At 32.5% G+C, this 27,464-nt stretch overlaps 1 protein-coding gene across 1 annotated transcript in view; it reads right to left on the bottom strand.

The window, feature by feature from the left end:
* The window catches only part of dpr13 (defective proboscis extension response 13), a 258,704-nt gene that overhangs the window by 161,378 nt on the left and 69,862 nt on the right, over positions 1 to 27,464 (bottom strand). The window contains exons 3-4 of the mRNA XM_072540668.1: positions 21,587 to 21,695; positions 4,235 to 4,326 (exon numbers count right to left, since the gene is read on the bottom strand). Of these exons, the coding sequence (XP_072396769.1) occupies positions 4,235 to 4,326; positions 21,587 to 21,695 (201 nt within the window). The remainder of the gene's footprint in view (positions 1 to 4,234; positions 4,327 to 21,586; positions 21,696 to 27,464) is intronic.

The following is a 27,464-nucleotide window of genomic DNA, read 5'->3' as shown; positions in this document are numbered from 1 at the left end:
AGTAATAATTGACTATTCTGAGCTTATAAAAATAAACAAATGGGGAGGCGACTTTAGTCGTGGAGTCTGTCTCCGTAGAAGTATTGTAGTATTGTGTGAGAGGATATTCTAAGTGAAACCGACTCGGCCAATTATTAAAAAACGCCTTTCTGGAGCTCAACGGAGATAACTGTGCCGATAGCAGATAACTGTGCTAAAAAGTATACCAAAAAATGGACTATTGATGTGGTGAGGGCTATGAAATGTCTGTGAGAGGAAATAGGTTTAACCATAGTCAATACAGATATTATGCCTATCCGCCCTATGATCCTCACCTGCGTCCCCAGAAAAGGAAACACAATATCAGGACTAAACTAAGGGACAACCATCAAATCCCGAAAGTTACAGTTCTTTGGACATATTATGCGAAATGAATCCAGATATGCTCTCCTTCAAGCCATCCTGCAAGGAAAAATATTTGGAAAACGAGGTCCAGGAAGAAGAAGAACATCTTGGTTAAAGAACCTCAGAATCTGGTTCAATACAACATCTGTGCAGCTTTTTCGCGCTGCTGCAGATAAGATAAAGATTGCAATGATGATCGCCAACATTCGTAACGGATAGGCACATCAAGAAGAAGAAGAAACTTAGGAAACAAATCAAGGCCTTTATATGCTAGAATGGTTGTTGAACACAAAAATCAACGTCAATCAAAGAAACTGCGCGATCAATAATGACGTTTCCTCTAAAGCGTTTAGGGGTGCTCATTTCAATGTATATTACATGTATATTATAAAGGTATCCTTTAAAATCAGCTCTAGTAAGACAGCTTCCATGAACTTCCTATTGTTATGAGAATGTTCAATATAGCATTATTACAAGAGTCAATCGGGTATCGGGCAACTTCCAGGAACCTGTATGGTAGTCAAACCATATATTAAAACACTGTCGTTAATGAATTTTCTCTCCAGGGATTTAAAAACGGCAAATATAATGATTATAGGGGAAGGAACTATAAAGGAGATAATTCTCGTATCAGCATATCTTTTATATTATGATTCCAAACAACCACCACCAAGGGAGATGGAACAACTAGTATGAAATTGAAGTATAAATGGTCTGCAATTGATTATCGGCTATGATGCATATGCGCACCATCTAACTTTTGTCAGCACAATCACAGTTTGGGGCACAAATCTAGGTTTAGATATACTAAATCTAGAAAACAAATTAACTGTCATAACTTCACAACAAACAAAGGTAATTGATATAGCAGTAGCCACGACTCACGTGGCTAGAACTATTTATCTTAACTTTAAAATATCGGCAAGTGTTAGAGGAGGTGTCATGTTTTGACTATGTTTTAACTGACTATGTTGACTGTCCCTTGTAACCCTAAGCAGACCTGGAATATTGTTTAGGCTAAGTTAAAAGAACGATAAAGTATACACTGTACATAGACAGTATATATGCCAAACAATTTCAAAAGTTTCTCAGTTCGGTGTTCGAAGACAATTGTTTGAAGATAGTCGGACATTCTGACAGAAAAGTGTTCTGGTAGAATAACAACTTTGTAAATCAAAGGACAGAAGTCCGAAGACAATTTAATTTTACCAAAATATCAGGTGAATTGGGCGATTGTCGCAAAGCTCTAACTGAATATAAAAAGGAACTGAAAAGGGTAAAAAGATAATCGTTGAAAAACCATTGCGGGTAGATATAATAAACTGCAGAAATGTCCAATATTTAAAAAGTTTTCTCAAAGTATGCTCATGTAAGTATTTCCTCACTACTTAAGGATTGAGGTTAATACACTTAGAATGATGTAAAGATCCCGAACGAACTTGTCAGATACACTTTTAGGTAGTCTAAAAAGAACTGATATCACTAGGCACATGGCAGTAGACTCGACCATATCTGATGTTTCTAGAGAAAACTTGCCTTGAAATTACAGGAAATCACACCAAAAGCAGCTATGGAGGCCCTGTTGACCTCTTTTCTTTGCAGATCCTTGTAAAATACGTGTTAACAATGAGATATTGTAGACTACAAGGAAATCTGAGCAACGTAATAAAAGATGAGGATATAATAACATTATAAATAAAATCAGGGATACTAAATAAATTTTGACCATATGGTAGGCAGTAACAAGCCTAAATTACCGTTCCAACTGAACATTTACCCACTAGGGAGATATGACAGACGAAACATTCTACTTAGACTGCATGGTTATACTTGTAACAAAGACGGATTTAATAATGCAGAAGTGTCTGATACAGGAATATTCACTAGTAGCGGAATTTAAATATTTATATTCCATTACGAAAATATATCTTTGTATTCCAGGTATTTATTTATGTCCTCATACTGTACAAGAGAAATTACCATAAGTCCTAAAGTCTACAGACAAGAAGCAGAAATTAGCTCAAAGTCATAACTAGTTTCGTTACAGTATAATCTGCAAATTTTATAGCAGATGATCTGAAATTTTCAACAATACCTTGCATAACTGCGAGTTATTAGATTGCAGATGAAAAATATTTTTCAGGGAATATGAAGTATCGCCAAAAAATATAGCACCACTCATCTAGACCTGATCAAGCTGATACAGGGTTTTAGAATCCTAGAATGTATATCAAGAGTGAATGAAAGATTTACAATAGACCAACTGGCTACAAAAAGACCATTAATCGGCCGAGAGCAAATCATGCTCTTACTCCATCTTACATGCATGGAATCGGCTTATAAAATACTCCCAATTGTACTTGTGGTAAAATAGGCGATCTAACACATATTATATTAGAATGTGATTTACAAGTTATTACTATAAACGAACTTTATAAGGAATTAATAAATTCTAAGTGTTGTTTTCCAACAAACCTTAATCTTTTAATATTTTCAAATAATATGGAGATTCTTCATTGCATTTACAAACATGTTAAAATATGTAAATATAAGTTGTAAATAGTATATAGTATATATATAATAAGATATATAATCTATATATAGGTTATTATATATATATATATATATATATATATATATATATATATATATATATATAGATATATGATATTCAATAAGTTTATTACATAATTAACACAGGGGACATAACATATTAAAAAAAATAGCAATAGTTAAAATACACACACAATTATAAGTTATAGGTATATATAGTATAAGGTGTAGCTATAAAATGATAGAGTACACGTTTATGTATGTAAAAGTATAGAAAGGTCTAAGGTATCACGGCGTTTAAGTCTTCCTCTTCTCGGTCGCTTAAGTAGGTCTTGGGCAAGCGTATTTGGGTGGTTCAGTAGTCTATTTTTGTAAGTGCCATTGAGTGAGACAACGGTGTCTTTAATATTTTGGATCTGAAGGTCTCGATGTATAACATAATTGGGCACATACCACGGTGCATTGTTGATATGTCTTAAAACTTTAGATTGGAAACGCTGAAGTTTCGGTAAGTGGGAATTAGATGCTGTACCCCATATCTGTATACCGTAGGTCCAAACTAGCTTTAGAATACATTTATACAGTAATAATTTATTATGTAGACTTAATTTGGATTTTTGGTTCATGAACCAATACATTTTCTTGTATTTTAATCCTAGTTGCAGTCGCTTGGCTGTCAAAATGTACTCCCAAGTATTTAACATCATTGTTTTTGGGTATTATGGTATTGTTTATGCTCACAGATGGTACACTCTCTTTTCGTAAAGTAAATGTTATATGTGCTGATTTGCTGCTATTTATTTTAACTCGCCACAGTTTTAACCATTTATCTAGTTCATTTAAATGAATTTGTAAATTTTGACAGGCATCTTTTACTTAGTTTGTTTAATTTTTCAACATATTTACTTTAATTAGATGTCAAAACATATACAAATTAATTAAAATGTCTAATGTTTTTGTATTAGATGATTATGAATCAGACATTGTGTCTAACTAGGTATGTTACAGTAAAAGTCATTGGGTTTTTTTCTTCTTCTGAAATTAAAGAAGAAGAAAGACTAGTATTTTTTGGCTAATTTAATTTTCATTCTCCTGTAACAGGTTATCGCCATACATCGAAAAGAGTTAGAGAAACACAACAGCTCTGCCCTTTTTAGTTGTAAATAACTAAATTAAACTTCATACGAATAATATACAATACAATACTTATAATTTTAACTCTCTAATTGTGTAATATATATATATATATATATATATATATATATATATATATATATATATATACATAAAAAGTTACCTCGGTGCTTTGCAGAATTGTACATTGGAGCCTAAGACCGGACCCTGGCTTAAGATACTTTTCTAAAGGTCCCTGTATTTCACCTTTTGCATCTGAAAACAATACATTATTAACTAGTAAATATTATTCAAAACAGTTTTAACTAAAATACGATACCACGTATATATCATTCTACTTTATTAGAATTAGTCTTAAAAAAATTGAAATGTACAACTATTTATATAAAAGGCTATGATGACAGGTCACACTGTAAGTCACATTAATCAATTAATCAATTTTAATAATAATTTTAAGGTAGAATTTATTATAAAATAATTTAAAGTTTTACGTTATTTGAGATTTGAAACCTAACGCCATCTAGGAAAGAAAATCCAAACTACTCAAATCTGACATTTCATTCATATTTTATTCTTGAAATGATAGGTTCAATTAAAAATACTAACAATGTTAATTACATATATTAATATATATTAATTACGTAAATAATTAATAATACGAATATTTATTATTATTAATTTTTTCGAAAATTGCTATATATCGAAAATATAAGTTACTTTAAATGTTAAGGTAATATTAATGACGTATAATATATATTTATTATGTCACTGGGTAAGATAAACACACCTTTACCATAAAAATAAAATGACATTTAACATACGTCAACGCTGTACCAAAATAAAATAAAATAAAAACTTAATAAGATTAAATAAAGGATTATGGAGATTATATAAAGAATTATATAACATTAAACCAAGTTAAACAGAATTATGTAGAATTTTAAATAATTCGATTCGGACTCGGAAGACTGAGAACTCAAAAGCCCAGAAGACATCAGGGAGGATATCAAAAGCTCGGTGCAGTCATGATACTATGATTAAGAAGATAAGATATTGCGCATAAGTCGTGACGTAATTGGAGAGTTGCACGTTCGTAATGTCAGTTTTTTGTATGTATCAATAAATAATCTTTAATAAATAGTTTGGAGATATCCTTTTGTGTACGATTATTATTTTGCTAATTGAATAATTTCATCACAGAATGCATAAAAATCCCATTTAACTATAACAAGAATTCAAATTCTACTCTCCAATGACGGCATGCGCGAACACGACCGATTTTGTGCTACGGGAAGATCCTATCTTGTTAGACATAGTAAGTATCATGGGTGCAGTGATAATCGACGCAAAAAGTACTAATAAATATTTTGTTTCAAATTATCCCAGCTTCATTTTTTATTTAAAATATTTTTTTCTACGGTGTACAAATTCTTGGTAAATTAAGTTTTTTCGTTCCCCCCCGAAGCCCGGAGGTAGGAGTGGTAAATTTTATTTTATCTTTTTTAAGTCCCAAAATTCACATTCTCAGTAAAATTCAGCTCATTCGTATGATTTTTAGAGGTTAAGAGTTATTTTTCTCTCTGGCGACTAAAGTATTATGATTTATATACTTAATGTGTCGATTGTAAGTAAACAGATTAATATTAAAAAACCTTTGTCAACGGATAATGTCGAACTGAATAAATATTATAAATCGATCACTGTATATAGTAAATATTGTTCTGTTTATGTTAAGACATAATGGAACTTAATTGTCAATGACATGTATTATTACAATTAATCAGCGAATCATTAACCCATCTATCCAATGCAAATAATTAGGTTTACCTGATAATATAATTATGTAATGTAGGTATATAATTTCCACATTTGGATGAAAAAATAGTATAAAAATGTTTTTATGTTAATAATATTATGGGAATATAAACTTCTGGAGAAATCATTCTATATTGTTTTTGAATGTAAATAAATATTTTATAAAAATGAATGCAATATTTAAACCAAATTAAATTATGACCAATATAAATAAAGAAATAATTCAATTAAATTAACTTTATAAGTTGTTTATAGTTTATTATCCCATGAAACAAAGCCAAATAATCACTTGAAAAATCAAAAAATTACTGAGCGCTATTTTTTTACTGGAATATCTAGAAGATGTCGATAGAAACTGCGTATGCAATTTGATAAAAAAAGGGACTGTTTTCATTCATTTCAATATTGAGAAAAAACTACGAATTCGTACAACGTAAAACTATACTCGAATTCGTAAAACTATGCATTCGATAAAAACGTTTAACATACAAGTTTCTTGAAAATAATATTTCTCTTTAAAATGAGATTTCCTAAATTAAAAAATGTTTACACACAAAAAAAATATTGCAAATTAAACCCGAAAGTAAGCATGTTTTTTATGTAAATAAAATGTTAAAATGTAAAAATAAAGGCTGAAGGCGTTAATAATGAAATATTAGGAAGAGTTAAGCACCATTAGCTATTAATTATTGACAAAATATTTTGTGATTCTGAAGGTGGACCTTCTATGGAATGCTGTTAGCTTATTTAATCAGCTAAAGTTAATGTTAGCTCATTAAACATCTTTAATATGATTTTTATTATTAAAGATGTTTACCAATACTAACATCATTTTGTTAAAAAGAATAATAACAGCATAAAAACCCTAATAAACATTTTAGACTTACGAATTTTTTAGAAATATACAGTCCGTTGTGTGTTTTTTCGCTTTTTTTCATTGTTTACCCAAAATAAAAGAAAAAAATTAATCGAGCACTTTTCTGCTTTCCAATGCTCTCTACTAGTTGGATACTTTATATTTGAATGGCTTAATGTGAAACACTACCAGAAAGCAGTAGTAAAGGTGAACGATATAGAAACGAATAATATACCGATTGCGAGAGGGGTTAGGCAAGGATGCGTCTTGTCTCCGACGCTTTTCAATGTGTACTCACAGGTCATATTCAGAAAAGCCTTATGGGAAAGAAAAGAGGGAATAAGAATTGGTGGAGAAATCATAAACACCATGAGATTTGCAGATGACACGGTAATTATGGCTGAGGGTATAGAAGAACTACAAACTTTACTAGATGCAATAAATAGTGAATGCATTCAAATGGGACTTGACATCAACACAGATAAGACCAAATTTATGATAGTATCAAGGAGTCCAATAAATAATGAACAACTAACTCTTGGTGGACAGCAAATAAAGAGAGTGACAAAATATAAATATATGGGAGCTTACATCAACACAGAATTAGATCCAGACCAAGAGATCCGGGTACGAATAGAAATGGCAAGGGCAGCGTTCTTAAAATTAAAGCAATTGTTCTGTGACAAAAATCTGAATACTGCGCTGAGACTGAGGTTTGTTGAATGTTACGTCTGGTCGCAACTATTGTACGGGGTAGAAACATGGACACTAAAAGCGCAAATAGTTAAGAAGATCGAAGCCTTTGAACTTTGGATATACCGGAGAATGTTGAGAATTCCATGGACTGCCAGGGTCACCAATGAGGAAGTGCTGAGAAGGATGGGTCGAGACAAAAAATTGTTGAGAACGATAAAAGTACGCAAGACGGCATACCTTGGACACATACTGAAAAATAATAAATATAGTCTTCTGCAGGTCATCATGCAGGGTAGAGTCGATGGCAAAAAGGGAATAGGTAGAAAGAGGAAGTCATGGCTGCGAAATATTCGAGACTGGATAAACATGACTGTAGACGAATTATTCCACGTTGCAAAAGACAGAAAAGCTTTTAAAAATGTGGTCGCCAACCTCCGTTAATGGGGACGGCATAGGAAGAAGAAGAATCTAAAACAATGACAAGTCACACATGCGTTCAGAAAGAGTTGATGCTATGCTGGGTTAAAGTCATAATATAACAAGCGACAATTCATTTCAGCTCTTTGTTAATAGATGGTGCGATAAACATATGGTAACTATTGCACGTGTCTAATTTGTCTTAGTATCTCCTCGACATAATGACAAGCCACATCAAAATAGCGAACATGGGGGCAGAAGCGATTCGGATATTTCTGTGAGTTTTGACGATTCTAGCAAGAAAAATACTGAAGTTGAGTCGGCTTTTGGTGACAGTGACCGTGATCCTGACTATTTACAATCTAGAAGTGACTCAAGTGATGAGAATGTAGGTAATTTTTTGTTAAATATGGCTTGTCACATTATTACTATTCAAGATTAAAGTATAATTGTGGCGACTTGTGACATGGCTTGTTATATTATTGTATTTTGTTGTAGGATAATGAACAAGATCCGTTAAGAAAAAGGACAAAACCAAACACACCCGACAAAACTCCAACAAGTCGGTAGAGACAAAGAAATAAACACTGTTATTCAAGACCAAAAAAAAAAAAAAAAAATTGACGAAATTAAGGGCAACCATATGTAAGCGACAAAACAAAAAAAAAAGTACATGGTCGAGAATTGGGACCGCCTTGCAGAGCCATGAGAGTAATATTTTTAACGAGTTTTGGAACCTACAAGGTTCATGGAAGTTACAAAATAGCTAATTTTTCTTTTACTTTTTAGGTTCATGGAAGTTACAAAATAGCTAATTATTGGATGTATAGATATTGTTAAGAAGAAAAGGTCCCACCGAAAGAAGCAGAAACATCAAGAATCGCATAGAAAGAGTAATGCAGTCTTCTTAATTAATGTTGAAATGTAATGGTGAAACTACACGTGTATGTAAAACAGAATTTTTAAATATCCATGGACTTCAAGCTTTTACGGGCACAGTAAATAATATTGTTCACAAGAAGATAGAATAAAATCTAGTGCCAGAAAGAGACAACAGAGGAAAACATACAAACCTGTGAACAGAATATCTGATTCGGATATTAAAGTGTTAAAAACCACATACATTCGATTCCAAAGTATCAAATTCACTTCAGTCGACAAGAGAACATGAATAAAGTTTACCTGTACCATAATATAAATATAGCCAGCGTCTATTCTGCTCGATATGTCCCTTGGTGTAAAGAAGCGGGAATTGAATCAGTTAAGGAGCATACTTACTTACACATCGACGAAAAAAACACGTACACGATAAAACGGAACAGTAAAACGGAGACATGTGTGAACGGGCCGTTAGAGAAGTTGGAGAACATTAAAAAAAGTACTCGCACTGATGACCAGCAATCTTTAGATTTTTCCAATGTTTTTTCCTTTTTATTCAAGAGTAATAACAGAAAATCATTTTACGTTAAGCATTCTGTGAATCGTATCTACAACCCCGTGACTGTTGTCAAGAAGGGATATCTAAATATGCTTTCTGTATCTAATTTAAATAAGAATAACTCTATAGCCTTGAAAATCGGAACATGAAACGTAAGAAGTTTATATCAATCAGGCAAACTGGATAACGTTCTGTCGGAAATGTGCAGAATGAAAATTAACATACTGGGCCTTAGCGATATACAATGGCCTGAATCAGGAAACTGTAATACCATGAATGGAACAATGTATTATTCTGGAAACAACCAATCCAAGTATAAACTGGGAGTTGGCATTATAGTTGATAGGAATTTTCAGAATTTACCTGAAAGCTGAAACGTAAAATAAATATAATCCAAGTATATGCACCTACTGCAGACAACGATGAAGACACCATAGAGGCCTTCTATGAACAAATCGACAATGTCTTAAGGCTAACTAAAGGATAAGATATAAATATTATAATGGGCGATTTGAACGCTAAAGTGGGCCAAGGAGAAGTGGAGACTTGCGTGGGACGATATGGACTCGGGGAAAGGAATGAACGTGGCTATAGGCTTGTGGATTTCTGTGCCAATGAGGAACTCATAATTAAAAATACCTTGTTCAAACTTCCTAAACGTATACTATATACATGGAGGTCACCAGTTGACAATAACAATAAAATAGTCAGAAATCAAATAGATTATACTATCATCAACAGAAGATATGGAAAGTCTATGATATCATCTAAAACATCCAGAAGCGGACATATCCTTCGACCATAACCCGGTTGTTTTGTCGATAAGAGTGAAACTATAAAAGGTCAACAGCCCTAGCACCAAGAAAATCAACACATATGCGAAAACGAAAGTTTAAATAAACGAGAACTTAAGGAAAGTCAAAGAAGATAATGCGGAAACTCTAAATATTGACCAAAAATGGGAAAAAATTCAACATGCCCTTGTGTCAGTTGGAAAAGAAACCCTTAAGCCACTTGGAGAAAAAACAAAACCTTAGATGACAGTAGAACTTCTTGAACTTATGGAAGAACGAAGAAAACATAAAGTAAATAATAAATACACAGAAATTCAAAGAAACATCAGAAAGAAAATTCGAGAAGCAAAAGAGAGGTGGCTCTCCGACAGATGCAAGGAAATAGAAGATCTGGATGAAAAGTATGATAGCTTCAATTTACACAAAAAAATCAAAGAAATTACAGGTTCTAGAAAACGTACAAGAACGAATATTCTTAAAAATGATAAAGGGGATATTATTACTGATATGAAGGAGAGATTATATCACTGGACCAATTACATCCAACAACTATTTAATGATGAAATAGAAGAACTGCCATTAGAAATCACCGAGGATACCGGACCACCAATATTAAGAGAATAAGTCATCTATGCCATCAACAACACAAAAGAGAGTAAAGCTACTGGACCAGATGTTGTGCCAATCGAATTATTAAAACTCATCGATGAAGATGTTATTGATGTAATGGTTGAACCCTTTAATCTAATATATCAGATTGCCACAATCCTCAGACAATGCCTGAAATCGACCTTTGTAGCAATTCCCAAAAAACCAAGTGCAACAACTTGCTCAGATCACAGAACAATAGCTTTAATGAGTCACACACTTAAAGATTTTTGAAAATAATTCACAGAAGAATTGTTAAAACTCTTGAATATGAAATTAGTGACACACAATTTGGCTTTAGAAATGGTATGAGTACAAGAGATGCTTTGTTTGGCTTGAATGTACTGGCTCAGAGATGCATGGACATGAATCAGGACATAGAATTTGTAGACTTTGAAAAGGCATTTTGATAAGGCATAAAAAGCTTGTAAATATATTAAAAAGCAAAAATATTGACAGTTGTGATATGAAAATTCTTATTAATATCTTATTTATATTGGAATTAAACTGCCAAGGTAATAGTTGACAACCAGTAAACTCAAAATGCGTTGCGTGCTGTCCCCACTACTTTTCAATGTCTACAGTGAAGCGGTATTTCTAAAAGCGCTCTTAGACTCAATAGAAGGTATATCTATCAATGGAGAAGTTTTGAATAACTTACATTTGAATACCAAAAATGATTTACAGAACGTAATGCAACGCCTTATAGAACGCTGTCATGAGTACGGACTGAAGATAAATTAAAAAAAAAACTAAATGCATGATCATGACTAAATCTGCACATGCAAATATCCAATTGACTATTGAAGATACTGAAATTGAGAGTGTAAATAACTATAAATACTTAGGAACATGGATAACATCAGATGTAGACCAAACCAAAGAAATTAAGACACGCATTGAAATAGCACGTGCATCATTCATTAAATTTAAAAAGTTTCTTTGTTGTCGGGACATAAGGTTAGAACTAAGCTTGAGAATGCTTCGATGTTACGTGTTCTCTAATCTTCTTTATGGCTTGGAAGCGTGGACACTAAAACAAGTCCATCTGAATAAGTTGGCCGCCTTTGAATTTTGGTGTTACAGAAAAATTCTACGAATATCATGGATTCAAAGAATGTCAAACGTGGAAGTAACTAGAAGGATAGAGGCGGAAATAGTATTAACTATCAAAAGACGAAAACCTGAGTACTTAGGAAATGTGATGAGAGGGCAAAAATACGCATTATTACAACTTATTATGCAAGACAAAATCCGAGGAAAGCGAAATGTGGGAAGATGAAGAATATCCTGGCTAAAGAACTTAAGGGAATGGTTTGAATGCAGTAGTGCAGAACTTTTTAGAACGGCAGTCAACAGAGTCCGCATAGCCATGATGATTTCCAACCTTCAATAGAAGGTGGAACTTAAAGAAGAAGAAGAAAAAGTACCTAATTTAAAAGAGAAGTATATTGAGCCCATTCGGATTTCGTAAAAGTAACCAATCATTACTACCCTACATACTTTCAGTGTATCATCCCTTCTACAATAGTTTATGAGAGGATGTCACCCCTGATATTGCTGATGAGGTCGCCGAGCTGGTTGAGTAAATGTAATTTGGGGTATTTATTCTTAATGTAATGATAACAAGCAATTTTTTTAAAAATAAGACTGTTTTTTCTCAAATTTTATAATATTATTTTTAACATTCAGAGTCAAATATATTACTTTTAACTTATTGCGGCTTGTAATTGTTTCACATTAGGCCCTTCATTTGAAGTAAGTGTTTATGTCATTGCTCTCTTGTAGCATAGCTCTGAAGATGACTTTGTAGGCCGAAAGTTCTTAGCTAAGAATTAAAATCTTTTACACACTTCAAAAATACTTCCCCTTTTCCAACTTTTGATTTATCATAAGTGTATGCAAAACGTATCAGTCTTTTCATTTTTCAAATATAAAGAGCTAAAGAGGACAGTTAAGAAGAAATATAGTGAAAACTAGAAATCGTTAGCAATACAAGTATTTCTTAAATATATATATATATATATATATATATATATATATATATATATATATATATATCATCGAGAAAAGGAGTACGACCGTCAATCCAATATAAATTAAGGATCACTCAAAAGAGTGGTGGGTTTTTTCGGTCAAAAGGTGGAGAAAAAAGACAAAGTTGATGGCTACTTCATCTATTTATTGAAGACGTTTCGCTTTCTTAATCAGAAAGCATCATCAGTTCATCTAAAAAGAACAATATGAAAAAACCACACAAGCATGGAAAAGTTGTTACATGTGTTATCTTAAAAAGATATGTAGCAGTCAGTGATAACAAAGTTGTAAAGACACTTAAGTAAATGGACATTATACGATTATGATGTATAAACAATAAATTGAACTAGATAAGTTAACAATTTGTTCAAACTAAGCACAGCAAAAAGAACATGTGGTTTTGTTTTTTTATATAAACGTATAAGTTAAAAAAAACATTAAAAAGAGAATGAAGAACTAAGAAAATCAAAGAAGCACTTCCAACAATACAGCAATAGTTAGTAATGCTACCTAAAGTTAAAATTAAATCATAACTATTGCTGTACTGTTGGAAGTGCTTCTTTGATTTTCTTAGGTCTTCATTCTCTTTTTAATGTTTTTTTTTAACTTAATGTGGCTTGTAGATCAGCCCTAACAATTAATAATCTTTATTCTAAGATAAAAAAAAGACTCCCATAGATAGGCGTAGTAATATTGTCTACAACATTCCATGTCTCTCTTGCAACAACTCCTACATCGGTCAAACATCTCAATTATTGAAATCATGTATTACACTACACAAAAGTGTTTCTCGACTTCACCCTGACCGTTGTGCATTAGCCAAACATGTCTATTCCACTGGTCATCTCATGGACTATACGAACACTACAATTCTCCACCGTGAGAATAATAAATCTAAAAGAGAGTTCATTGAAATGTCTTATATTTTCCTTAACGATTTCTCCATTAATATTAAGAGTGACATTAAGAATTTAAGCGATATATACCACTTCTTACTTAAATCAGATACCAAGAACAATACAACATCACAGATAACTAACTTGACTGATATATCCATTAACAACTAATCTACCATTATAATTAATTTTCATTAGCTAAAAAAGATAACATTCCCTTGCTTTTCTTAGATACATCTCAATAAGATATAATAAGACATGAACAATAGAGTATAATTAAATAAAGAAAACCAAAATAATATTTCCCTATACTGGGATTTAATTTCATTCGTTTTTACCAATTAACCTTAACGACATAAAGATTCATAAGAACTACTTCAATTTGTCAGCGCATGCGTTTTGGCTAAAATAGAACCTCACTTTTAAACTTTCTAAAAATCAAAAATTTAGTTATTGCCGACAATTCAAAGAATTACCTCCTTTTAAATGTAGTTACATTGGGTTTTTCGATTAACCTTGGGTAAACCTTTGCGTGTTAAGTTCAAAGCTACCATACATTTCAAACCTTAAAAAAACTTTTTTTGCACATAGTAACAAAAAACACCACTATGTTACTAGCAAAGTTTTTTAATATTCTAACTCTACAATTCTAAGTTACGGTAAGATCAATAATGTTTTAATAGATAATATATGGTAGCTAATTATAATTTATTCTCTTTCAGCCCTGAAGAAGCCAAAATTTTCTTTGGCGAAAACGTTCGGCGAAACAATTGATACTCATTCGAGTCTTTCTTGCAGATTTCCCCAATATTTAATAGTTTACTATATATATATATATATATATATATATATATATATATATATATATATATATATATATATATATATATATATATATATATTCTTAAATACAAACTTAAAACATGCTAAAGTCACTGGATGTTATCCAAAATAGATGTCTACGTATTTCTTTAGGTGTTCACTACACAAGCTCCATTCAAAGTCTCTATTGAGAAAGTGGAGAACTTCATCTTTCTTTCAGAAGACAATATCTAAGAATAACATATGCAGCAGCAGTGTCATCAAACCGAAATAATCCAGTACTGCATAACGTTTCTGATCGATTTATAAATAAATTTCAACAAACACATCAAATTACACAACAAATACAATCATATTAATTCCACAACCCTGCACCTTAGACAATATATATTCCTATTATCGACAACAGTCTAACAAACCTAAAAAAATCAGAGATATCATCAACGGTCATTAAACAAAAGTTTCATATACCATTAAACAGATATAGCAATAACTACAACGTATAAACCGATGCGTCAAAAAATGAAGACAGAATTGGAGCAGCAAATTATTCGGAAGACTTTTCAGTTAGTTTCAAATTGTCGTCAATTACAACCATCTTTTCCTTCTACTTCTTATTAAAAAAGAACTTAAAAACATTTCAAACAAGAACTTCTAAGTATGGGTGCCTTCTCATGTAGGAACTGAGGGTAACGAAGTTGTAGATAAACTGGCTAAAAACGCACCAGCTCACCCGATGTCCGAATAAAGTAACATATTATTACAAAACGATTTAAAATCATAAAACAAAATGAATTCAAAAATGGCAACAAGGTAGGACGGCCCTGACAGTGGCATGATTATACCACGTTTGAAACCGCTCTGTTATTTTTCAAGTTTTAAATGTAAAATACGGAACAAAAATTTGATATCCTTAAATAATATTAACAAACAATAGTGCAGTGTTGATACCAATCGACTCAACCCACCGTGAGTAACAAAAACCTTTATATAAGATATTACAATAATAAATATAACCTATACAATTCAAATCAAGTTCAACCTACTGGTTTTATCAACTGGTTTTTTGGAACCGTTCGGAACTGATCCACGCCGGTTCTTTGGCCGGTGACAGGACCGGACATGCGGTAACGCGGGAAACAAAATAAAAATGACTTCAATTAACAATATGACTACTTCTACTTCAAATACACCAAAAACTACTTATTCCAATGTAGTAAATACGTTCAAATACCCAACAGAGGACCAAGCAGTAGTACTCTCCAGTATCGAAGGCATCAAAATCCACAATTACATTGTAGCAATTGGATCACTGGTTGGTCTACGTAACGTCTTGTTTGCATCGAGAATTCCAAACAACAGAATATGTATCTACCTCTCTACCAAAAACATAGTCGATATGCTTCTTCATTCCTACAAATATATTTATATAAATGAGTCAGAAATAGAGATAAGAAGATTAATCACACCAGCACAACGACTTGTAATTTCTAACATATGTCCTTAAATTCCAAACAATATCATTGAAGCAGAATTACAAAAATTAGGCATCACTGCAGTTTCCAAGATGACTTTCCTAAGAGTGGGTATGACAGAAACCGAATATAGCCACGTCCTAAGCTTCAGACGGCAAGTATTTATTTCGCCCCTGGATAATACCTTCATTCCTGACTCCTTCAATGTCTTCTACAATAAAACTTATCGTTTATTCCTCTCTATTGATGGACTAAACTGCTCTAAGTGCAAGACTATTGGACATAACGATACAAATTGTCCCATCATAACAACTACTAACTCCTCAAACGTACCCTCAGAATCCTCTCCAAATACGACACCTGAAACAGATGATAGAGATGCTGAAACACAACAAAACATGGAAACGAACGCCAGCATAACTGAAACTATAGAAAACGCAAGTCAACCCTCCTTACCAAAAGAAAAATTATCACCAAATCTAAATATTATTAATAATCCTGCTGAAACTGTAACTCTGCAACCTTCAGTTAATATTAATAAACAACTTACTCAAGTATCTACTCAAGTTAAAAGACAAATCTCATCCTCACCTGACATCGACCAAAATAATCCAGAAACCGAGTCACAAATCTTTACTCCTCCTATCACACATAAAATAAAAAAACCTAAAAAGCAAAATAAAACCTCTAATGACGACATTATTTGTTCTCTAGAATTGATGAAAGACAAAATTGAAAACCGATCACCTCCATTCATATTAAATTTTAATGAAATATGCGACTTTCTAGTTAATACTCTTCATGCTAAACATCCTGAAACTATCTCAAAGAACTACTCAAATGAACCTTCCGAATTAACCGATATCATTAACTTTCTTCATTGTTACTCTCACAACTCTAAATTAAAAAACAACATTACCAGACTAAAGAAAAAACTTAACCCCACTCACACATCTTTAACGGAAGAGACCGAAAAATCCGATGGATAAATCACTAATCCTTCAATGGAACCCAAACGGGTATTTCGCTCACCTTGAATCACTCAAACTATTAATTCAAAAATATTCTCCACTAATACTGTGTATACAAGAAACTCACTTCAAAGAGAATTCTATAATAAACCTAAAAAATTATACTCCCTTTCTAAAAAATAGGAGTACAGAACACGCCAGTGGGGGCGTGGCTATCTTTGTCAGAAATGATATTGAAGCTAAGCCTATTAATCTAAATACCAATCTCGAAGCCGTTGCAGTTCAGGTGATATACAAAATGAAAATAAACATTTGTAATATATATATTCCACACCCACAGGAAAGCCAAATACAAGAGGTAACTAATTTACTACATCAGATACAGTCTCCACTAATCTTATTAGGGGATACAAACTGCCATAACACCACTTGGGGAAGTTCAAAAACAGACAAATGCGGCAACTTATTACAAAACACAATCAATAATTCAAATCTAATACTTATGAATACTGGGGAACCCACCAGGTTTAATTCCTATAATGGGAATCTTTCATCCATTGATATCTCACTATGCAGTCCATCACTGGCAACTATATTACAATGGAAGACACTAAAATACTTATATTATGACAGTGATCACTTTCCAATCATAATTGACATTCTAAATGACAAACAAGAAACAACACATCCAATTTACCAGACGTGGAAAATAAAAACCGCTAATTGGGACCTTTTTCAGCAGTATATCGATGAAAAACTATATAACTTCACATTATCTAGAAACATTGACAAAAACATATGTACATTAAATAATATAATTATACCGGCAGCGCATAAAGCTATCGGTAAAACAAAAACTTGTAATAGAATACCGGTACCCTGGTGGAATCAGCAAATTGCCAAATCATTATCTGCAAGCAAACACGCACTGAATATTCTTAAAAAACATAAAACAGATGCTAATCTCCAGGAATTTAAAAAGCTTAGGGCAAAAACTCGATATTTAATTAAAAAAAGCAAAAGAGAGTCTTGGCATAATTATGTTGCATCAATAAACCCCTCAACTCCTATCGAAACCATCTGGAAAAAGATCCGAAACCTTAAAGGATCAAACAGCTACATCAACATTAATACTCTTTCTTACAATAATAATCTTGTTACCGACAAAAAAGACATATCTAACGTATTAGCCGATGTGTATCAACTAAATTCTAGTGATAGCAACCTAAACTCAAATTTCATTAAATACAAAAATCATGAAGAATCCTTTAAAATTTCAATCCATGACAGCAAATCGCCCCTAAATGAAAACATAACTCAACAAGAATTTGATTATTCTCTAAACTGTCTTAAAAATACCACTTCCGGTCCAGATGATATTCCACCTATTTTCTTAAAAAATATTCCAGAATCAGCTAAACTTATCCTCCTAGAACTATTTAACTCAATATTTTTCAATAATATATTTCCCAAGATATGGAGCCATGCAATTATCATCCCAATTCTTAAACCCAACAAACCTAAAGACGATCCCATGTCATATAGTCCAATCTCCTTGACATGTAGTATGTGTAAACTAATGGAAAAGATTATAAATAATAGACTAGTATGGCATCTAGAAAACTCAATGTTATTGCCCTCCTATCAAAGTGGGTTTCGTAAAGGCAGATCCACTACTGACAACTTAGTATCGCTTGAGTCTGAAATCCATGAAGCATTTCTACACAATCAAAAATTACTAGCTGTCTTTATCAATATCAATAAAGCTTTCGACACTGCATGGAAATATAACATCTTAAAAACACTACAGAAATTTGAAATTGAGGGTCACATACTAGCTTTTATACAAAATTTCATAACTCATAGACACATTGAAGTAAGAGCTAACGGTTATAACTCTAGTCCACGCTCTCTTGAAAATGGAATTCCGCAAGGCTCCATTTTAAGCCCAACATTGTTTCTGATTGCAATAAATAACATCTTGGACGAAATGAGATTACCGATTAAAGCCAATTTATACGCAGACGACTTGATTATCTACCACAAAAGCAGAAGTGTGGAATGTGCAGCTGAAGTAATACAGAAGTTTTTACACACGCTGAAAAAATGGTCACTTAAAACTGGTTTTAACTTTTCTCCTGAAAAAACACAGTACATAATATTCAGCAAACGGAAAAATATAAAGAAAGTTAATCTAACTTTAAATGGACATATTCTTAAAGAAACAAATGAAATAAATTGCCTGGGGTTAACTCTAGATTGCACCCTAAACTGGAAAAGTCATATACATACCTTGCAAAAACAATGTCAACCTAGAATTAATCTCCTGAAAATTCTCTCAAACCGTACGTAGGGAGCAGATACAAGAACCCTATTAAACTTATACCAATCACGTATACGTAGCAAATTAGACTACGGCTCAATATGTTATGGTACTGCCAAAAAAACTACATTAAAAAAACTAAACTCAATTCAATCAACGTCACTAAGAATTGCTCTGTGCGCATTTAGAACTAGCCCAACCAATAGCCTTCAAGTATTAGCTAACGAATTACCTTTACACTTACGAAGGCAACAATTGTCACTAAATTATGCAACTCGTGTATCATCAAATCATCCCATGCATTCAAATATCTTAAATCCTAAATGTATCAATAATTACAAAAATAAACCTATGAATACACTCCCTTTTCATGAAAGAATTAAATTCAGTGGTTACGACTTTGAGAAGTTTAGTGTCATCATAAATCCAACCCAAAACTTTCCCTCTTGGTCAACTAGTCCACCAATTGTAAATACATCTCTTACTCGCTCTCCCAAAACATCCACTAACCCAACAGTAATACATCAATCATACCATGAAATAATATCCCTATATCCAAATTCTGAGCATATCTACACTGATGCATCAAAATCTCAATCAGGACTAGCAGCCGCTTACATACATGGAGCAGACCATTTAAAAATACGACTCCCTCCGAGTTGTAGCATATTTACTGGAGAAGCATTGGCTATTTTAGAGGCACTGAAAGTTTGCAGAAGAAAATCCGCACCTCATTATATTATAATATCTGACTCATTAAGTACACTAAAAGCTTTACAGCAATTGTATCCATCAAATGAAATTATAATGCTAATAAAAAATGAACTCATACTACTATCAACAAACAACATAGAAATAACTTTTTTATGGGTGCCATCACACGTGGGAATCAAGGGAAACGAAGCAGTGGACCAACTTGCGAATGAAGCTGCACTAGATGAAAGCATCCCTGTATCATACATGCTAACAAGAAACGGCCACATAACCTCCATTAAAAAACATATTACTAACTTATGACAGAATAACTGGAATGCCACATTCAACAAATTAAAAGATGTCATAGAAACTGTCGGCACCACCTTACCACTCCCACTCAAACGTTGTGAACAAGTGATAATAACTCGACTACGAATTGGACATACTATACCAACCCATATACACTTAATAAATAAAGAAGCCATCCCTTTCTGCCACAACTGCAAGACACAAATCACTGTGAAACATGCTGTTAGAATGCAAAACATACACCCAAGAAAGAAGAAAAAATAACCTCTCTACCAACATGAAGGATCTACTAAGCTGCCAGTTCAACCAAGTGCTGAAATATTTGAAAGACATTAAATTCTACAAAATGGCAAAATGGAAAAAAAAATGGCAACAAAGTTGGAATAACACTCCATCAAGGCTATACGAAGTTATCAAACATCCACATCTTTGAAAACCAAAAATAAAAGACAGGAGAGAGCAAATATTACTTACCCGTCTCCGTATCGCCCATACACGACTTACTCATGACACTTTATTACAGCGCAAAAATAAATCAGTATGTGAAGTATGCAACAGTGTTCTAACGGTAAAACATGTTTTAATACAGTGTCCCAAATATAACAGTGAACGACTCAAATATAGCATATCCAACTCCCTTAGAGATGCCCTAGAACAAAATACAGATACCCAAAAAATATTTTTTTATCTTAACGACTGTCAACTACTTCAAAAGATCTAAAACATACATTGTAACTCACATATTATTATTGTAAATTTATGTAGGTATATACACTAATTGCATCAACTGTCAAATTAATCTAAATACACTAATGACCCTGCGTGGTTGATGCGTTATTAAAATAAAAAAAACTTCATAAAATTAATACGTAATAGCCAATATGAGAAAAATATAAGTAATTGTAAAATAGTATAAAACTTTAATTGATAACATTGTCTTTAAGCTAGGATAGTCATCCCAGGGTATATAATACATTTTAGTTATATACAGCGTAGAAAAAGAATTATCTACCACTAATAAATTAATAATTCTGAGCATTTTTGAAAAACGCCCAAATATATTTATTTTTTCAGTTTCCCATACTTTTATGAAATTAATTTGTTTTTTAATAAAAACTGTTAAAAACATGAGATTATCGAAATTTTTCTTAAATGAAAATATTTTTTCCACACTGTATATCGGTTTTATTAAAAAAACTTTATTTTTTTAAATAATTTACAGTTTCTGTCGCGTACTTTTAACATTTCAATAAAGCTTTCAAAGTCACGACAACGACATGTTACACATTAAAAACAACTAGAGATTAATATCAAGAACGTACCAACTACATTTAGCTGAATAAAGATGCTAATGGGCGGATGAGAGGAAACTTGGCACTCGTACAAGCCGGCATCTCTTTGCTGCACGAACTTAATTTGTAATGTCCAGTCCTGAAAGAGCACAAAAACTCATTACTAAATGGACCCGATTCAAAAGCTTTACAAAAAGTTTATTTTAATGTAATAAAAGTACAAAGTTTCGCGGTTTAAACTTTGTTCAAGAGAAGTACAGTTTTTATACATAATAAAGAACTCATTTTGTAATACATAAACAACACTTTTTAAATTTGAGCAGTTATTTTAAAGAGTCAATTTATTTTTTTCATATTCAGTTAATAAAAAGGTTTGTTTACTTGATATTGACGTCGAGAAGTTGACCTCGTTTACTTAGGATCGCCTATTCTCTGATATATCGTGAGAATTTATCATGCATGTGTAATTATTCTGTTTTTGTCATTCTCAGCACATATTCATAAAATCTGAGTTATTAAGTTTTAATTTTAGGCTTTATTTCAAGGAAGCTACGTAAATTACCACTTGATACATTCTAGTTAGAGTGTCCGTCGGCAAAAAAGTTTATGATAGATATTCTCTCCAAACTTTGGGTATCGCTTTATTAGGCCGAGCCTGACATGATTTTTTTTCCTCTAATTTTTCCGAAAATTTTCTCCGGTCAGAAACGTTCAGGCAGGAACATATCGGAACACAAGTTCCATCAGACAATATGAAAAGTTGTTTTTGCTGCTGTTAATGAATGTATTCTGAAAAACTCAACTGGTTATCTGTGAATTTTGTCACAGTAGTTTTTCATGTTCGTATCGTCAAATGCGAATAATTATAAATGTTCTTTCGAAAAACACTTTTTTCAAAAGCATAAACACTTAAAATAAACTTTTATTTGCGCTAGCAAAGATTTTAGTTGCAATTCCAAATATATATTATTCAAACTTTAAATACAAATATAACAGATTATTATCACATTAATGTCAGACTGTCAGACTAAAAAAGATAGTTTTACAATGCTTTATTTATAATCTAGATACTTGCTGAATTTGTTGCTTTAGTACATCGCAATTGATGTTGCAAGGCTCCGGAATATTCGGAGATAATAACTCGGGATAAATAATCTATATTTATCATCAGAAAATTGTATTTTTGTGATTTTCTGATAATTTTTAAGCTCTTTAATTAAAGGAATATATCGTCTATAGGAACTTGTTTTCCAATTTTCCTATCTGACGGGTGAACATTTTTGGGAAAATTAAAGAAAAAATGCCTTAGAACCAAAAAATTCGCAGAGGGAAATCGTGTCAGATTTGGCCTAACGAAGCAATATCCAAAGTTTGGAGAACGTATATATTATAAATGTTTTTGCCGACGGGCACTATATTTTCTACTTCAGATCTTCCTAAAAATATAAACAAAAATCAGTTCTACAATATTAAAGGCCGGTTGTTCGAACGCTAATCAAAACTTGATTGTAATCAAATATTTAATTACAAGCAAATACGTCACAGCAGTTATCAAAATTATTAAAAACTGCTTATTATTATTATTGATTTGTAAATAAAAACATGAAATTAACATTAGAAAGAGTTTTTAATTATGGTTTATTTTAAATTAAATCACAAAACAATAAAATAAATCAGTCAACATAACTTCAAATGTGACGTATTTGATTTTAATTAAATATTTGATTACAATCAAGTTTTGATTAGCGTTCGAATAACAGGCCCTAAGTCTCCTTTCTGCAGTATATTGACGTGCAGATAAATGATCTCGTTCTTGTAGTATTATTTCTTTATTGGACTTTAATGATAGTTGTCGCCCACATATGTTTGTTTACAGTGGTTTTAAACCGTTGTAATTGTATTGACAGTTCACCTTTTCATAATTTTCAGCCATGAAATTCGTCATCTACCAGGCATTCTTTTACCTATAATTTACCTTGCATTATAATATGAAGAATATGTAGTTTCTCATCACATTGTTACAATAGCTTTTCTACGCCTCTGATTGAAACTTCGCAATAGCCCGAGATGCGCAACGGGTGCGCTGCCGCGAGAATTTAATGGCGTTTTAGAAGAATATTTCGAAAAATGATCCTACTAAAGGATGTTTTTTTAGAGGTATAGAAATATAAGTTGGTAACACATTTTTAAATGTCGGCCATTTTGACAGCTATCAAGTGATTGATGTTAAGTTTGGTTTGGCATTTTAGTATGAATAGACTTGACGCCTGAACAGTGCTTCCAAATTGTACAAATTTATTTTTAAAATTGTGGTTCTGTGGAGCAAGTAATTCGATTAACCATAGAACGTTTTTGCACCACGTTTACTCTAAATGGTAATGTGAATCCACAGACACGCCGCACAGTGCATACAGCATGCTTTGCGTGCTTACAAAATCCAACTCATGCAAGAACTGAAGGTACATCATCACCTAGCAAGGAGTAGATTCATAGATTCGGTGAGTGGGTCCAAAACGAGATTGCCGTTGATTCCGATTTTATAAGTGAATTTTTTTTTAGCGATAAAGCTCACTTTTGGTTAAATGGCTACGTCAACAAACAAAACTGCCCTATTTAAAGTTAAGTTAGTTCTCGAATGTATGATGAGAAACAATTACATCCAGAAAAACTGACTGTTTGGTGTGCTTTCTTCTTCTTCACGTGCCATCTCCGCGACGGAGGTTGGCAATCATCATGGCTATTCTGATCTTAGATGCTGCTGCTCTGAATAGTTAAATTTATGTGCATCCGTACCATTCCCTTAAGTTACGCAACCATGAGATTCTTCTTCTTCTTCTTACACTTCTCTTGCCCTGGATTTTCCCTTGTATAATCAATTGAAGTAGGTTGTATCTTTCATTACGCATAACATGCCCCAGGTATTGCAGCTTTCGTGTCCTGATGGTTTCCAATACTTCCATTCTTTTGTTGATTCTTCTCATGGCTTCGTTGTTTGTTACATGCTCGGTCCATGATATCTACAGGATTCTTCTATACACCCACATTTCAAATGCTTCCAACTTTTTAGCAGTCGACGCGTTAAGTGTCCATGCTTCTATCCCATAAAGCAGAGTCGAGAAAATATAACACCTTACCAGCCGAACTCTCAAGTCCAATTTTAGTTTTCTTGCATAAAGTACCTTTCTCATTTTATTGAAGTTTGTACGTGCTTTCTCTATTCGAACTTTGATTTCTTTGGAGTAATCGTTTGTGTGATTAATTATTGTGCCAAGATAGTGATAGTTTTCAACTTGTTCTAAAGCACTACCGTTAATTGTCAGGCGTGTTTGGTGTGCTTTATGGTATGGTAAAATCATTGGACCGTACTTCTTCAAAAACGATGCTGACTAAATCGTTACAGTCAATGGTGACCGCTATAGAACCATGATTACTGCCTTTTTCATTCCTTAATTGATCAACTATGAGGTGCAGGAGCTGCCGTTTTAACAAGACGGCGCAACATGTCACACAGCTCGTGCCATAATTGATTTATTGATGAAAGAGTTTAGTAACCGCATAGTTTTACGTTTCGGACCGTGAATTGGCCTCCAAGATCGTGCGATTTAACACTGCTAGACTATTTTATTTGGAGATGTCTAGTCTACGGGGATAAGTACGAAACGATTGGCCACTAGGAGGACAACATTCGCTGCGTTATTGCCGATATACGGTAACAAATATTCGAAAAAGTGATCGAAAATTTGACCTCCAGATTAGACTACGTCAGAGCCAGCAATGACAGTGATATGCCAGAAATCATATTTAAATTATAATGTCAAAAGAATAACTTGCGAATAATGTCAATTTCATGTCAATTTATAAAAATAATCTTTATTTTATTCCATTTCAAAGTTCTATACCTCTAAAAAAACACCCTTTATAAATAAGGAAAATTAGATTATAGCGAGTTAGTCAATAATATAAATTTGTAGGGTTAAGTAAATAAATGTTTCAATGTTTAAAAGTAATTTAATTGTGTTTTAGTGTTAGTGTTAGAAGTGTGTAAATAAATTAAAATAAACATTACATTGGTGTCAAAAGTGGAATATTAAAATAAATTCTGAGAAAAATGGCTACAGGAATTGGAGATTTAGAGTAAAGAATCTATGACTTCAACTGGAAGATAGAAAATTAAACTCTGTTTAACGTCCTGCAAAAAGAAGGATTTGATCCAGAGACGTATGTTTTTGAGGTCAGGAATGCTGCTGTGATTTTGTCGATTACATCGTTAGAAAATAAAGTTTCTTCTGATATTTAAAAAGTTTCTACCAACATTGTTTTTTTAAAAAGCAAAGGTTCTGTTGATTTCGCATCTCTACAAAGCAAAGTTTTGTGTGATATTTCAAAAGTTCTTCGTATGCAATAACTATTTTCGTTGGGAATAAGACACAATATAAGTTTAAAATACGTTTATTTTTGACGTTTCGATTTCCACTTCGGAAATCTTTCTCAAAATACAAACATTAAATATTTATAACGTCAAAAATAAACTTAATATTGTTCTGAAGCTATTTTCTTGTGGCATTTTAAATTAATTACTATTTAAATGGGAATAAGCCACAATTAAAGGTTAAAATACGTTTATTGACGTTTCAATTTACACTTCGGAAATCGTTCTCAAAATACAAACATTATTAAATTAAACAAATTTTGTTTTTTGTTACTTAGTGAAAAATTCTTCTAATAACTTAATTTTATCTGACTCATCTATATTGACAATTCAGACATACCTTATACATTTTAAAGTAGATGACTTTAAAATGATATTGCCAATATTGTTGAGTTGCGTTCCTGGGACGACTTTACTTATAAGATAGTTCATTCGCTTACATGAAATCAACTTTAACTTGAGAATATCCGTCAGAAAAGATCATAACATGTAATTCGTCTTTAAAACGACAAATACATGCCATGATGACAGTAAAATTCTCCTGTTAGTGATTCCATAGTAAACTATGAGGGAAAAACCAGGAAAAAAACCTCATAATACTATCCCGACATGGTAAGTATTTGATCATGCATTTAGTTTACCTTCAATAAACACCAAATTCCGATTTTATATGTTTGTTATTTAAACCAAAATGGAAAATGGTTTTCCAACGAATGCAGGGAAATAGAACAATACGAACGAAAATACGACAGTTACAATATGCACAAAAAAATAAAATCAATGACAAACAAGAGGAAATTCAATAAGTCACCCAACAGCATAAAAGATGGCGATGGAAATCTTATCTCGGAGCCATCAACGATCTTAGAAACATGGAAATCATACATAGAAAAATTATTTGCATCTGACAGGACTGATGATCACCTATATGGAGAAGGAGAAACAGGACCTTCAATCCTTAAATCGGAGATAGAAGATGCCATTGCAGCACTAAAAAACAATAAGTCAGCAGGTCCGGACAATGTACCCTGCGAAATATTAAAGATCCTATGTAAATCAGACAAACAGTTCCTTGATAATCTAGTTGAACTTTTTAACAACATATATAATAGCGGTAAAATCCCGGAGAACTGGCTGCAGTCAACATTTATTACAATCCCGAAGAAACCAAATGCCCAGATCTGTGATGACTACCGGCTTATAAGCTTGATTAATCATGTCACTAAAGCATTCACTAAGATCATTTATAGAAGAATATATGATAAATGTGAGTCAAATATTGATAGATCGCAGTTTGGCTTTCGGAAAGCACTTGGAACTAGAGAAGCAATTTTCGCTCTCCAGGTGCTTATACAGCGGTGTAGAGACGTTGATAAGGACGTGTATTTGTGCTTTGTGGATTTTAGAAAAGAATTTGACAATGTCAATCATGAACAATTGATAGATATTCTGCGAAAGACAGGTATTGACGACAAGGAC

Source organism: Diabrotica undecimpunctata, chromosome 8 (assembly GCF_040954645.1).
Source record: "Diabrotica undecimpunctata isolate CICGRU chromosome 8, icDiaUnde3, whole genome shotgun sequence".
Classification (NCBI taxonomy): Eukaryota; Metazoa; Arthropoda; class Insecta; order Coleoptera; family Chrysomelidae; genus Diabrotica; species Diabrotica undecimpunctata.
Note: the sequence above shows the minus strand (reverse complement) of the source record. Positions and strands in the feature narration are given on the sequence as shown.